This window comes from Silurus meridionalis, chromosome 13 (assembly GCF_014805685.1).
Source record: "Silurus meridionalis isolate SWU-2019-XX chromosome 13, ASM1480568v1, whole genome shotgun sequence".
In the NCBI taxonomy this organism is placed as follows: domain Eukaryota; kingdom Metazoa; phylum Chordata; class Actinopteri; order Siluriformes; family Siluridae; genus Silurus; species Silurus meridionalis.
Genome location: NC_060896.1, coordinates 8,753,212 through 8,768,274, shown reverse-complemented (window position 1 = coordinate 8,768,274; position 15,063 = coordinate 8,753,212). Strand labels below are relative to the sequence as shown.

General features: G+C 39.1%; 1 protein-coding gene across 4 annotated transcripts in view; it reads right to left on the bottom strand.

Annotated features, from left to right (window-relative positions):
- Positions 1-15,063, bottom strand: part of hipk2 (homeodomain interacting protein kinase 2) — an 88,996-nt gene that overhangs the window by 62,080 nt on the left and 11,853 nt on the right. For 3 of the 4 annotated variants that reach the window (XM_046865110.1, XM_046865107.1, XM_046865108.1), the window contains exon 2: positions 1,196-2,345. In XM_046865110.1, the coding sequence (XP_046721066.1) occupies positions 1,196-2,345 (1,150 nt within the window). Of the gene's footprint in view, positions 1-1,195; positions 2,346-7,771; positions 8,018-15,063 lie in introns of those variants that run through there. The other variant, XM_046865109.1, reaches the window with a different exon arrangement.

Genomic DNA, 15,063 nt, shown 5'->3' with positions numbered 1-15,063 from the left:
AGACTGCATTGTATCTGTACCGATGACAAAACTCCACTGCACACAAACCTACTGCAATATAATATAACAGCTAATATGCCACCAATATATTATTTTGTGCAAATGTAAGGGATAAGAATATCAAGGTATCTACCTGAAAAATCTCAACTAAATGAGGACAGAACATTGAATTTAATGCTCATCTGCACTGACCCACTTTCTTTAATAGCTCAGATTTTTACGCATATACATCCTCCAACATAGTGCTTGTTGTAAAGTTCCATATTTCTACAGTCAAGCTTAAAAATGTTCCAGCTGTTCTTTTTCATCACTCAGTTCCACGCACATTTTCCAACAAGACGTTTGCCGTGTTAGGATTCTGACCTTATTAACATTAATTAGTAACACTGGCCCTTGCAACCTCAAAGCAACACCTCAGAAAACAAGATGCACATCTGGTGGCACTCAAACTGCCCCCCCTCTATGGTTTTACTGCACGGTCATGTAACTTTCACACACTCAGCCGAATTGAATCACGCAGACCCCAACAATGCAGGCTTCTGTTTTAACAGGCCTGACTCCTGATGAAATCTTCACCTATTCATTAAAACCCAAACACAGCTCTATCAAAATGAAAACTAAGAGTTAAAAAAAGTACGCTTTCAGGCGAGTCATCTGTTTCTAATGTTGGTGCTCTGGTGTGGATTACAGCAAGGCATTACTGCAGAACTCGGTCTGACCCCATATCCTACACCCCTGGGGAAACAATTTACAATGACATTAGGGTCAGGTGAAGGAAGGGGCATGTGCCTAAATGCAACAAGGCTTTTCATTGCACAATTTCTCTAAAATAGTTTTTCTAAAATATCTTAAACATACAAAATCAAAGATAGGTCAAATATGAAAAGCATGCCACTGACAAAAGTACATGTTTAGCATATATTTCAGATCTATTCATTATTTACCATGCTGTAAATAACAAACCAAACGGTCTTTCAAATTAGCAAGCCAGACAACTTGCTTGTTTAAGCACAATAAACAAATAGGGAACTGAATTTTCAGCAAGCTTGTATGTTTTTTGCTCTATCATAGCCTAAACAAATGACCCTATTAAACTGTCAAAAAGGCATCTGAATCAATAACACACAAAAGAGTTTGGGGCAGAAATGTAAAAATCTAGTAAGAGATGCTGGATATAAACCATAAAATGTCTTACCTGTAGTATCTGGATTGAAGGTAAGTGGAGCACACAGCTTTAGACACATGACTGGCAGAGCCAAAGTCAATGACTTTTACTCTGTAGGGTTGCCGAGAGGGATCCACCAGCATGATGTTTTCCGGCTTCAGGTCGGCATGGATCAGACCCAGACTCTTCAGCTTCATCAGCGCTGTAGCCACCTGTTGCAGAATGGGCCGGATGTACTTGAGGGGCAGCGGGCTGAACTTGTTCTGCTTGAGGAAGTCGTACAGGTTCTGCTCCAACATCTCAAAGACCAGGCACGTGTGGTTCTTGTGCTGGAAGCACTCGTATGCCCGCACAAAGTTGAAGTCATCAGCACTCTCTGTGCTAAGGCGTGCCAGGATGCTGACCTCGATCTGGCCCTGGCGCGCATATGAGGGGTGATTCTTCAGAATCTTGATGGCCACAATCTCACTGGTGCCACGCTTCCAGCACTTTACCACCTGCCCGAAAGTGCCTCGACCTAAAAACTCCAGCACCTCATATGTGTTGGTCATGGAGCACAGAACCTCGTGTTGCAGTAGCTGATAGTCACCCTCGCTGTTAGCGCCACTGGTCTTGGATGTGGCGGTTGTAGAAGCCGTGGCCACGGTGCCCGTCGGGCCGCTCTGCCCATTGTTCTGGAGCATCGGCGCTGCTGGAGGCTGCTGCAGCTCCTCCACCACGTGTACGCTGTTACCGCTGCCGTTGTTGTTGTCTAGCTCTTCACTCTTGCGTTTAAGCCCACATCGCTGGTACGTATCCAGCAAGCTCACAGTGCTGCGGCGCGTCAGGTTGTGCCCTCCGCTGCCACTGCCACTACTGCTGCCTGTGCTCCCCAAAAGCTGACCGGCCACCCCAGACGTGCTGCTCGCAGAGGCAACTACAATGTGGCCAGAGCTGGCAGGGAAGAGCAGAGCCTGCTCGTATGGCAGGGAGGAGTTGGAGACCTGGAGCGAGGCGGCGTTGAGGCCCACTGGGGCAGCAGACACGCTCTGCTTGCTGTTCTGACCGTAGACCTTGCTGTGTGTGCCGTACCCTGTCATATCCCAGTTGCAACTTTGCTCCACCTTCAGTTTCTTCACGCTAAAGAAGGCACTTGACTGGAGAGTGTGGGGGGAAAAGACTTGCACTTGCGAGGCCATACCTGCAGAACAACAGATGGAATAGGGGAGATACCAGAGTGAATATGAGCCTTGCTTAAAGCTTTAATGTAAGCTATAAATGAAAGCTTTACATGCCACGACAAGCCAGTATAAGAGGCGTGATGCAAATTTATCACATAGATTTTTACCTTTCCTATTTTTGTTCATGACTTGCCAATTTTAAGATTAGACGCTAACGGTACTGCAAGTGCTTCAGGGCAGCATCTGGTCAAGAATACCTCAAGATGAGTTTGAATCAAATGAACAGACCTTTACAAAGTAAATCACTGAATGTGCAGTAGCTGTCTGGTAGTTGATCTTAATCTGCTATTGTTGGATTTGTGCAAGAAATATTAAGAAAAAGATGAATCTACTGTTTTTAAAGAAAACTAAATTAACAGACAAATGTTAAACTGTTCTAAAATGTTGTTTTTTTCGCATAGAACAAAACACAAAATAATGATTTATGTGTGCTATTGATATATATATAAAGGAAATTACATTTCTATGCCGGTCCCATAGGGAGTTCTGCAAACAGCCAGATGTTCCATCATGTCAGGTCTTATCAAATCCACGGCTTCCGAAAGAAGCGAGAGTCTAAAAAACGATTGCAATTTCCTCTCAAAGGACGACCATTTGGCCTTTGCATGTGATGCACTGTACTATTTACTTAAGGGGCAAACACACAGCTTTTATACACATATCAAGAAAAACAATTGCAGAACTTTTGAACTGTATCTTCACCTCAAATCCTAAAAAAACACACAACAAAAACAGAACACTGGAGCTCCTGGGAACTCTCGGCTTCAGAATAAGCAGCGCTTCTCTAAGCAAACAACAGCCCAAATATAGCCCTCTCAAACTGTGCTGTTTGTAGCACTAAAATAATGATTGTAGCACAAGCAGGATAACACAAAAGGGGATGCAGCACTGCTTCACTTACAGATTCGCCAAATGTGGACCAAATTAGTGATCTGACAAATCAAAGGTACCTCCTGCGGACACTGTGAGTCATGCACACTACTCTCACACACCTGGAGAAACAGCTAACTGACACAGGAGCCTGCAGTACACAGACGAAACACACACATACACACATACACACACACAGCAGGAAGAATTCATATTGCATTAGGCAGCCTTTTTTCCCTTTTTCTGTCTTCTTGTGCCAGCAAGTCTCAATTATGCTAATCTATTACCTGCATGAATTGAATTAATTCACATTTCTGTGAGATGAATATACAAGTGATGCTCTAAAGCCTGCTCCCTCGTCTCCTGTAACTATAAACTATTCCGCATCACTGCTGACTCTGTGGCATAAAGACATGCTGATGAATTAAACACACAAATGAGTGGTAGATTGTGTCCTGATTTTGACACGTTAACTTTATATTACACATTATACATTTGTAAAAAAAAAAAGAGGGTAAAATGTGTTGAAGTTTCGAATATAAGGTGATAATGGCTGATTTTCTGATTCCAATGCAACACACTGAGCAGAATTCAGCTATACAAAAGATATTTTAAACAATAAGCATTCCATATAATGGCTGGCCATTAAAAGAACCCCTTTACCACGGTGGCTTACACAAGGAATCTCATTTGGTTGTAGGAATTCCTGGATCCAAGGACATTCCCAGTGCAGGAAACAGAGGGAGGATGCTTAGCTGGGTCACTTTGTCATTATTATGCATTTCTGAATTGTGCTGATAGTTACAGTTTCAGAACCAGCCTCCCGTTCGGGCACTCCCCCCATGCTTTTATCGCACATCTCATCGCCTCCTCTGCTTGTTCCTGCAGATGAGCGGTGTCAGTTCTGACAGGCTCACCGACACTACAGTTCCCTGCTCTTATCCTAAATGCCTGAGGATATTTCTGTTGCTTTTAAACTTGCAGTTAACACTCCATGCTTCTGCCTATATAGGAACTAAGATCTACATTAGCATGCTGATGAAGCAAGTGAAGAAGCACCTCTGCCGGAGCTATTAGGAGCATGGCCCTATATTAATCCCACAAACCACTGGGCTAGATGTCACTCATTGGATTTTGTTTTTCTCTGACAGGACTATTCTAAAAATAAGTCAGACATGATTGGTCATGCTGAGCAGCTATTAGTACATCCCTGTGTGTTAGGAAGCCAGGCAGTGGGACAGTAAATACACAAAGACTATAGCCCAAGCATGTTATTTAAGCGGACCCAACCAAGTACCTGTAAATATACTCCAACAGATCAAAACAAAATTGACTGCAATTCTATGACTCTACTCTTTTTTAAACTAAACATGAACGAACACGGTTTCTGTCCCAGATCCTCTGTTGCGGCTTATCCAATAGCATTTACAGAAATTATTTAGCTGCAGGCAACTCGTTTGGGGAAAAAAATAAATTTTGAGGATAAAAGCAATCTTTTGAGACAACTGGACAGAGAAGTATGCTCTTGTTCTGCACTTCAACTCCAAAACAGATGTCTTCTCTGTTCATGAAGATTCTTTGCGAAAATGGTAAGGTGAGGCACTTGTTGCGTTTGTCTTATTTACAGCCACAACCAAATCAACAATAGTTAACCATTAAAAGATACAACATTCACCCATGCTAGTTTCTCATCAGGACTTTTGTAAATGATTAATTTAAGATCACTGGACTTTTTAGAAGTTTTCAACACCCTTAAACACCCTTGTTGTTGCTGTTTAAAAAAAACATCCATGAAATTTGAACTGACCAGCCTGGCAATCCGGTCCTCAAGGCACATCGCTTACATTACCAACATTTAAGAAAACGAGCCTAGATTCACTGCTGCAATTACTGATTGTTTAACATGCTTTGCTAAGCAAAAAATCTATAAATGCTATATTCGGTCCACAATTCCAATCCAGAGAAAAGCACAAGAGTTCATGTCCTCTCTTGACTCTGGGAGTGCACATTTAAGACTTGCTTGTTACTCGAACTTAGCCTGTGAAAAAAACGCTGATAAGCCATTTCAAGTACACATTGAGAGTTCACATAGCAAGAATCTTATCTCTTAATAGCATGCATCCGCAACAATGCATTCAGTCCCATTTGACTTCAGTCTCTCAACGGTTAGTTATTCATAAGTGTTTATGGTTTGGACTAAGACCATGTGCCCTCTGTTGTTGCCGGGCTCATTTTCAGAGCCTGCATTGTATAACAAGTTTAAAACACAGCCAGTAAAGTTTATATGATTTTTTTAACTCCGTAGCAGGTATAAATCTGTTATGGTCCATTGTTTAAGAACACTGGAATGCGGGCATTTATCATACCTGACAAGAAATGCACTGTTTTAAGGCGCTGCCTCAGAGCATATTAAAGAACTGTTTTCCGGCTCTTTCCTAATGAAATAGTAACGGTAGTGATTTTGAGTTAAGTTATTTTTCTGTCAAGGATTAGATAATCTGTCTTTTTGTCGATGGGCAGAGGATGAAAAAGACGATGTAGGACAGGAGAAGTAGAAAACAGCATAGGGCTTTATTTATGCTTGGTCTTTATGAGGCTCCATTATTGGCTCCTGTGACAAACTGAAGATAAACAAGCCTATAAAAAGAGCTATGACAAACTATAAGTCATTTGAATCAATCTGGCCTTGGTTTTCTAAAAGTACAGCGATTTTCATTACTTTACAATAATTCTCTCATCTTTATACTCGAAAACCTCCAGGAAACAAACTAAAATCCCTGCGCAGGTTTTTATGCCGCTCTCTTAAGAATATCCAGACAGCTGCAAAGCCAGACTATGGAAATTCAGAAGCAGGTTATATAATAGCAGCTCTTCGTTACATATATGTTACAGTACAGACGTCAAAAGGGTGACCATGGGATGAAAAGCTTGCTAAAGAAACAGGGACAGAAAGAAAAGTCACACGTTTGGATGCATGCACTGAAGAAGATCAACCCGGGAAGAAAAATCGCTGGTTAATAAACTCCCTGCGGTTCAGAATGATGGACACCGTACTGTGCTGAGTAAAGGAAAGACACTTCACAAAAGAGCTGTCTTTTTCTCTGTGGTCATCTCTTTTCTTCAGAATAGCTTTTCTCTGAATAATCTCCTCTGTTTTCTCTTGCTGGGTGCTCAACCTCATGAATCTATGAATTTTTTAATCTTCAACCACATAAAAGGAGAACCCCAGAGGAAACTTTTTTTAAGGAAACTGCTTGTTAGTTAACAATAAGAAAACTGGTGGACCCAGCAAAGTATTTCAAATCAAATTAAATCAAATGTGCATTTGATAAAATACTCTAGATGAACTAAAGAAAATTGGTTCTATTGCAGCTTTGGTAACCAGCTCCTCAGTTGCAGTTTTTTCTAGTCACATGAGTTTGTATTTATTTAACAGAATCTATTAAACTAAAAAAGAAGAGTGTTTTTACAGACTGTCAGAAAAAAATAATTTGCCATGTCTGGTCCGATTAGCAAGCAGATGGCATGGCATTAAAAACAATGCAACAACAAAAGATAAATGGATGAAGAATGTGTTTACTGTGTTTATGTGTTCATATGTGTTCATTATAAATTCCATAGTACTAGGACATAAAAGAACATAGTAAACACAAGACCTAAAACAATGACCAAATCAAAGCATTGTGTTTATAGCCTTTAAGTAATCATTAATGGTGAAACATTAAAAGTTAACTCATCACCATTCATCTCAAAATATTTGTAGGGAATAATTTATGTATCTAGACCAGAGGTGCCCCAATTTTTTTTTTAAGGGGCAAAAATAAAACTTAACTGAGGGTCGTGGGTGCAAAGTAATTGTTGCACAAAAGTAAATGTTATCGCTGCCATATTTTGAGAAAGCTGAAGTTCCATGATGAAAAATGTTGTATTGGAAATATAGGTTTGTGTCAATGGCACTTTTTGTATTTTTCCAATTTTTGATCCACTTCTCATATTTGGCATGGTAAGCCAAATCATAAAGCTACCACGGGCCAACCTTGACGGGCCATATATGATCTAGACATTAACGTTTTTTGTTGTTGTTGAATACCCCTAAATAGTGTCTTTTTATTAGTATTCTTAAACAGTGGCCTTTTTCATCCTCAAGACTCACTTTTATTTACTATTCCACTCACCATTCACTTAAAATCCAGCGCACTCTCCTCAACCTTCCTTTCATGCCATCCTGCACATTCGTCACCTCTTCACCACTGTGCCCTTGCGCTTTTGTTCTTGCCTCTCCTCTCGTCTCTTTTTCTATATCAATGACCCCTCTCACCTCGCTCCACTCTCCGGCGCCCCACACCATATCCACTACCCCTCCTTCCTTTTCTCATCAAATGAAACACTATAATTCCTGGGAGAACAGAGGCAGGGAATGTCTGCTCTTTGTCTCTGCCCATAAGAGCGCACATCTCTCGTCTTTGTGCAGCCAACAGACATAGATTACACAAAGAAAGATTTAAGAGAGACTTACTGGGCTGCCCTGTTTGAGTGCTGACCTTTGTCCTTGTCCTTATCCAGGAGGCTGGTATTGACCTTAGATTTAATCATATTTAAAGATCACATACCAGCATATTTTAGACTCTATCTCCAAACTCCAACTGCACGAACATGATCCATGAATTCGTTAAGGCCTGGCTGTTAATGATATGTGGCCTTTATCTGATTGTGCTATCTGAACTGAAAGAGAACGAGCAAGCCTAGGCAGCTGTGGCTGAAGAAGCAAAAGCCACTGACATGTGTTTCACTGGCCCCTGAGAAAGGAAAACAAACACGGCACTGTCACACGGAGCAGTGCCCTCAGCACAGCCTGTTACTGACGCTTTTATCAGTCCTGTGTGTGAGTGTGTGTAAGAAAGGGAGGGGTCGTGCATCTGTGAGTGCAACTGACTTTCAGACATAGATGGTAGAGAATGTGAGAGTACGCACGTATGTGGGTCCACCATGACAAATTTTCCATAACTCAGGGACTTCCATGCTTGAGCAATCCTGATGAGCAGGAGCTGACTGAGCTCGAGGTGTGTAAATCCCGCTCCGGATGGAATTCTAAACAATAGTAATTGCGACCTGAAAAAGTTCCATCGATCCTGCCTGCTCGGTGCAGCGTTTGCACCTGTCCGTGATGTTTGTTCTATTTGTAATAATACAAACAAATTAATCACATACACCACTATGGCTATGACCAGTATAAAGCGGTTACTCATAAATGAATACAAGCTGCAGACGCTCTCAGGTTAATGATTGTGTGCATTTCTTTGTTTGGCTTTATATCTGAAAAAAAAAAGCAACATTATGTTGGGTCACACCTGATCTCACTCTCTTACAACACATCTGCTATATACCTATATATAGAGATATCTAAGCTATTTCCATATATGCTACTTCCAGGCAAATAAAATAGAACAAAATGAGAAAATATAAAACTTTCAGTGATCTTAACAACAAATCCCTGGTCAACAAGTAAATGAAACAAATAACTACATAAAATTATTATGGGATAGCATGTCCCTCTGATTTTAATTTCAATGTTTAAGTAGAAGGCTGAAAATATGCGAGACCAGATTACGTGCTCAATCTTTCGTCAATTATTTTAAACGATATCATGAAGAAGACGATTCTTGTATAATTAAAGAACACGATGGAAGTGAATTTCTCTGATTCTAGCTTTTTTCCACAAACAGTGCACTGCTGCAAAAGTAAACATGCAAATTTTGGCAAGGAGATATCAGGAGAACATTTCTTTCATTCTTGCTCATTTCCTGACAAATGATTTGTTGCTGAAAAACTCAGAAGCTATAAATTGCGCCATTTTGGCCATTTTTCAGCATTGGGTGCTTTTCCCCCGCTTTCAGAACAAACAGAAACAGAAAAATGTTCAATTAGTGGCATCATTTATTTCTTGTATTTATACACTGTGTGAACAAAAGTATTGGGACACCTGTCATATGTGGTTCCTTTCCAAACTGTTACTACAAAGTTGGAGGCACATAAGAGTACGGGATGTCTTTAAATGTAGTAGAATTAAATATTCCATTCACCTGAATCAAGAGACCTGTTCCAGCATGACAATGCCCCTGTGCACTAAGCTAACTCCAAGAAGATATGCTTTACATGTTTTGGAGAGGAAGATCTTCACTGGCCTGCAATAGAGCTCTGATCTCAACCCTACTAAACACCTTTGGGATGAATTGCTGTGCCCCAAGTCTCCTCACCCTACATAAATACCTGATGTACCAGAGACCCTTGTGGCTGAATGAGAACAAGTCTCCAACAAGCACACTCTAAAACCTAATGTAACATCTTCCCAGAAGAGTGGAGATTATTATAAAAAGCAAATAGGGACTAAATTTTCAAGTGAAGTTGTAGCTTTCTGATACAACCAATTTTTGAAAGCATACAACATAAAACACATTTTATATAATAGTTACAGACGGACTTTCTAAAAACAGAGGCCTTCTTTGTGTATCTTTATTCATGCTATTATTTTCCCAAAGTTGCATCTTTTTCAAAAGTAACGTATAAATTAACATGACACAAACAAGTTTCTGTCAGGTTTCTCTTCCTGGGAATTGGAGCAGCGAGCACATTTTAGTTTATATTGGTTTTAGCTGTCTTTTTTTAATGATCTAATATTTGCAGAATCATGCTATTTTGTTTACTTTACTTTTTTTCAGACACACAATGAATGCACTAGAAACCAGAGCAAGATGTCAAAAGCATCCAAAACGTTTTTAATTGGGTTTGGTTTAAAATTGGTGATTTTTTTCCCCTGATCCCTTCCCTGAACTTCAAAAAAATACTCACATTTTTGTATTGCATTTGTAAGTGTTTACTGTTTTCTTTTTGAAGCTACTTACATCCCATGATGTCCTAGTATCTACGTGTGGGTGTGTGTGGGAGTGTGTGTGTGTTTGTGTGTGTGTGTGTGTGTGTGTGTGTGTGTGTGTGTGTGTGTGTGTGTGTGTGAGTGTGAGTGAGTAAAAGAGAGAGAGAGAAAGAGAGAAAGTGTAGTGTATTTTGCAGGTTTTTGCTGTGCAGGTTGGTACTTCAAAGAGCAAAAACTGAACATCTTGCCAGACTCTAACCACAGAGCCACTGCACCAGAGCCAAACCAGGGCAGAGATGAAATGAAAATAAGGCAACCTCAAAACACACACACACACACACACACACACACACACACAGTTTGTTAGAGTCACAGATGCAAACCATGCCCTGCAGCTACAAGATGGGCATGATATGTCCCAAATTTACACTTACTGGTTAAATTACATTACAATATATTATATTACATTAGCACAAGGCTACAAAGGTCTAAGAAAAAGTCTTATGAACTGAGATATAATCGTTGCTTGGGCATCTGTGCTAAAAGAAATTGTACTAAAAACAGTAAATAAATCCATTTCCTTTTTCGCCATTAACTTCATTACATCAGCCTTCTGGTCGAGACAGCGTTTCTTGTGAAGCGTAATCTTTACACTGAGCCTGTCCTGGAGAATACCACAAAGATAAACACACATGAAGAACTGCACCCTAAACAAAAGCTGCTTCTTCATGATACTGATGATATCAAAAATGAAACATGTGCTTATTTGTGATCGTGCATGTGTGTCCATGGGTTAAAATGTTAATGGAAAAAAAACAAAAGTTCAAGTCTTCTTCACTTCCAGCCATTTATAATGCTTCAGTGAGTTCGACTCCCAAGAACAGCACAATTCAGCAAGCCCCATGGAACACCCAGACACACAGACACACAAAGACACACACACACACACACACACACACACACACACACACACACACACACACACACAGAGACACACACATTCAGGCAAACAGAGAGATCGATCTTGCTTTAATATTTTAAGATTAAGATTAAGATAACCCTACATAAACTGTTACATGGTAAAAGTTACATGTTGAAAGTCTAAATTAGGCACAAAAATGGATAAATGATTTCAAAGCCTGCTTTCTTAGCCAATGGCAACGTTTAAAAAAACAAAACTTGTGTGATATCATGCTCGAATCTATAATACTTCAGTCCAGTAAAAATCCAAAGGGCAATGTGATTTGTGGATATTCTGGCATTTTCTTAGGAGGCACGAATGGAATTACTGGCCTAAGCAGAACATATGAGACACATGCCCATATACACACACACACACACACACACACACACACACACACACACACACACACACACACACACACACACAAAACAATAACAAAAGATACAAAATAATGTAATCAGCGACTCCATCAGAGCCTGTGTGCAGGAATTAATTGGTTTGGCAAAAAGCTGATTAACGACTTTGTGAGAGTTTGTACATTTTTATTCCCTTTATTAAAAGCAAATTGGATAACAAAAGGCACCATATTTTAAATGAGTACTACACATTTTTTTCTTCCAATCATCATCAAAACAAATAAGCAGATCTAAGGATGTGACCTTTAGGGATATGTTGGAAAAAAACTGCCTGCTTTTTAGCGTCAAAAGAAATCTGATCCGTTGCTTTTAGAGGGGAATCTTCTGAGTGTCCTATTCTAGGTGCACATGATATAAAGCCTCTCAGTAACATATCTGCATGCACCAAACCTCTACACATGCTATCGTTATATAACCTCCCAGTCTGGTACAAGACACACCCATATTAATAGAATATGTAATGTGTGCTAGTTTAGCTAGTAACATATGTGGCTGAGGACAATCACACCCACATGACAGACTGACAGGCCTCGTACTAATCCCCATAATCATAAGCCTTGGAACTTGCCACAGTTGCCAGATGAGACCTGTTAAATATATACATGTTGCTTCACATTTGTGAACAGACCATTTGTAAGCAAGTATCATTCCCTAGACAAGTTTCAGCACTTTGCATATGCACAAGGTGTTTTGATTTGACAAAATGAATGTTGGCCTTGAACATATAGCTGTGTGATCCAGTGTCATTTATTCAGTGCCTGAGCAATCATACAAGTGAATGTCCTTCTTGAAGGTTAGCAGCAGAAATAAATTAACAATTGAATTTCTACTGTCAGAGGTTTATCAAACAAAACACAAGACTTCGAACCTGTTCATATCACCCATTTATTATATACAGATATCATATTTGCTATATGTATGCCAGCCTAAAAAACTATTTCAATTCTGTTGCATGCCTTCAATTTTCTATCATATCTAGATCTAAAACCTTGGACTTGGAAAAAGATTGGACAAAGCCCAGTTAATGTTTTTTGACCTTCAGCTGTCCAGTTTCAGTGATTCTCCAGCAAAGGTAATTTGTATGCCATCTGCCTAAAGGCTATGCATTCTGAAATGATTCTTCTACTCATCATGGATGTAAAGCGTGGTTATTAGTGTTACCGTTACCTGTAGTGTTCTATCAGCTCGAACCTGTCTTCTTCTGTTTTCCTCTGATGTCTCTCGCAAGTCTTTCCCCCTGCAGAACTGTCACTTTTTGCACTTTTCTGTAGACTGTTTTACATGTAAAGCCCAGGTGATCAGCAGTTTCTAAAATACTTAAAGCAGCCCTGACAATAACAACATCCTGTTTTCGATGTGTACTAATACGTTTTCGATGTGTACCCTTGGCTGGTTTACATCATAAGAACTGATTTTTCATCTTTTTTGGTCAGAATTCTGCCAGACAACATATTTCTGTCTGCCATTTCTGTCTGCCAGTATTCAACAGGTAAACTTGTTGAATAAACATTTATGGCATTCAATTTGGTTGATAATTGTCCAGACACCTATTTATGATTTTAAGGTAATTATTAAGTGATTTAAGCATAATTACTAAATATTAAGTATATAATTATTAAGTAAAAATTAATTTAGTTATAAATGAATGTTATGTTCAGAGTTTAATAATCGGCTGTTCTCTGATGAGAATTGAGTGCACTGTTATAGAAGCAGTGCAATACAGAAAGGCAGATATACAGTCTTCACTTCATGCTCACATCATACATCAGAGCGTGGAAAAGTGTGATCTCAGTAACTTTGACCATGGCACTGTGAGAGACAGACTGGTCTGAGATCTCCTGGAATTTTCACACACAACAGTTTACACATAATGGTGTGAAAAAAAAGACTCTGAGAGTGGTCAGAGGAGAAAGGATCTGGTAACTCAAAAAAAAACAAAACCCACTATATAAACATGGTGAGCAGAAAAACCTTTTCTGAATGTGTAACATGTCAAACCTTAAGGCAACTCACATATAATAGCAGAAGGCTACAATGGATTCTCTCTCATATCAGATGAGACCTGTCTAGTTTAAGGTTCATTTAAACTAGACAATGCTAGGGTATATATATATATATATATATATATATATATATATATATATATATATATATAGTGCCAACTGATGACAAACTTGTAATTAGGCTAAAATGATTCCTCAAGTAACTCAAGTAATTGGAATGCAAAAAATCTTCGAGGCAAATTATTTATTCCATTTAATTACACACGGTGCATTGTGTTTCCCCACGGACCATTATTACTGATGCACAACTGTAATAATGTGAGTAAAACTCTGGAACGCTCTGAACAGGTAAACACAGAAGATGCTGCAGAATGCAAAAAATGGGGACAGAAAGGGGTGAGGAGAAGATTCCAAAGTTTGGGATAACTAAATCAAAAAGAAAACACCATATAGAGCATTTACCTTTGTTGGTGTATTTTAAAATAGATTTCTATATTTTTATTTATTTATGTATTTCATTTGTATTTGCATTTTAATGTAATATGGCAATTTAATGCACCAATTGGGTTTAGTTTTGTCAGATATACTTGTATGGAATTTCAGCAGTAAAAACTTAAAAAATTACTTGTTCATTTTAAGAGACCCGTCTTATTTTCTGTTGTCTATTTAGTATTGCTCTTTAATAAAGAAAAAGTGCTTTTTATCCAATTATTCAATTAAATAATCGGTAGAATCAATTCTAAAATAATGGATAGCTGCAACCCCTATTTGCAATTGAACCTTTCTTTCCTTTTGTCTTAATATATAACAGCTGATGTTATATATAGTACATTACTGACAGAAATGCAAATCTCAAAAAAACTGGTGCTGTCTATCTTAAGTGTGAATTTATTCAGTGTGAAAGGTCTGTAGTGAAAAAGTTTTGCTCACTCAAAACTCATTTCACACAGTAGCAATAGTTTATAACCTTAGGAAATATGAACATATTCTTGGCCTGATTCTTAAAAGTGCTTCGAACAGCATTGTTTCATATACTAAGACTACTTAAACACACGCACACAAGCACAAATACATATACACATACACAAACACAAACACACACACACACACACACACACACACACACACACACACACACACTGTAAAATTGGTCACACAGCTTACAAGTCTGAAGCACTAAAAAAAACCTGTCAGATTCGATCTGTCACTTGCCGGGCCAATTACAAAGCATACAGCAGTATGTTTCTAAAAGCATGTTTACATTTGTATGTTGACCAAAATCAGCCGTTTTGAGGACACAGAGGTGAAGCTGAAACACGCATACACAGTCAATATGTATACTACTGATTAAGGTACTCAGGGCACCCACTCTTACATTTTTTAACATTTTTGTTCATTACCTGTGTGCACCGTTAATCTGCTGTAAACACTGAAATCAAACAGAGGCTAGCACACAACCAGCCATGCGTGGTGTTTGCCACCAGACTGACAAACTGCCCCTCACACAGCAAACACACCCTCTTACACTCATAAACAGCATTAACATCAAAGCTGCAT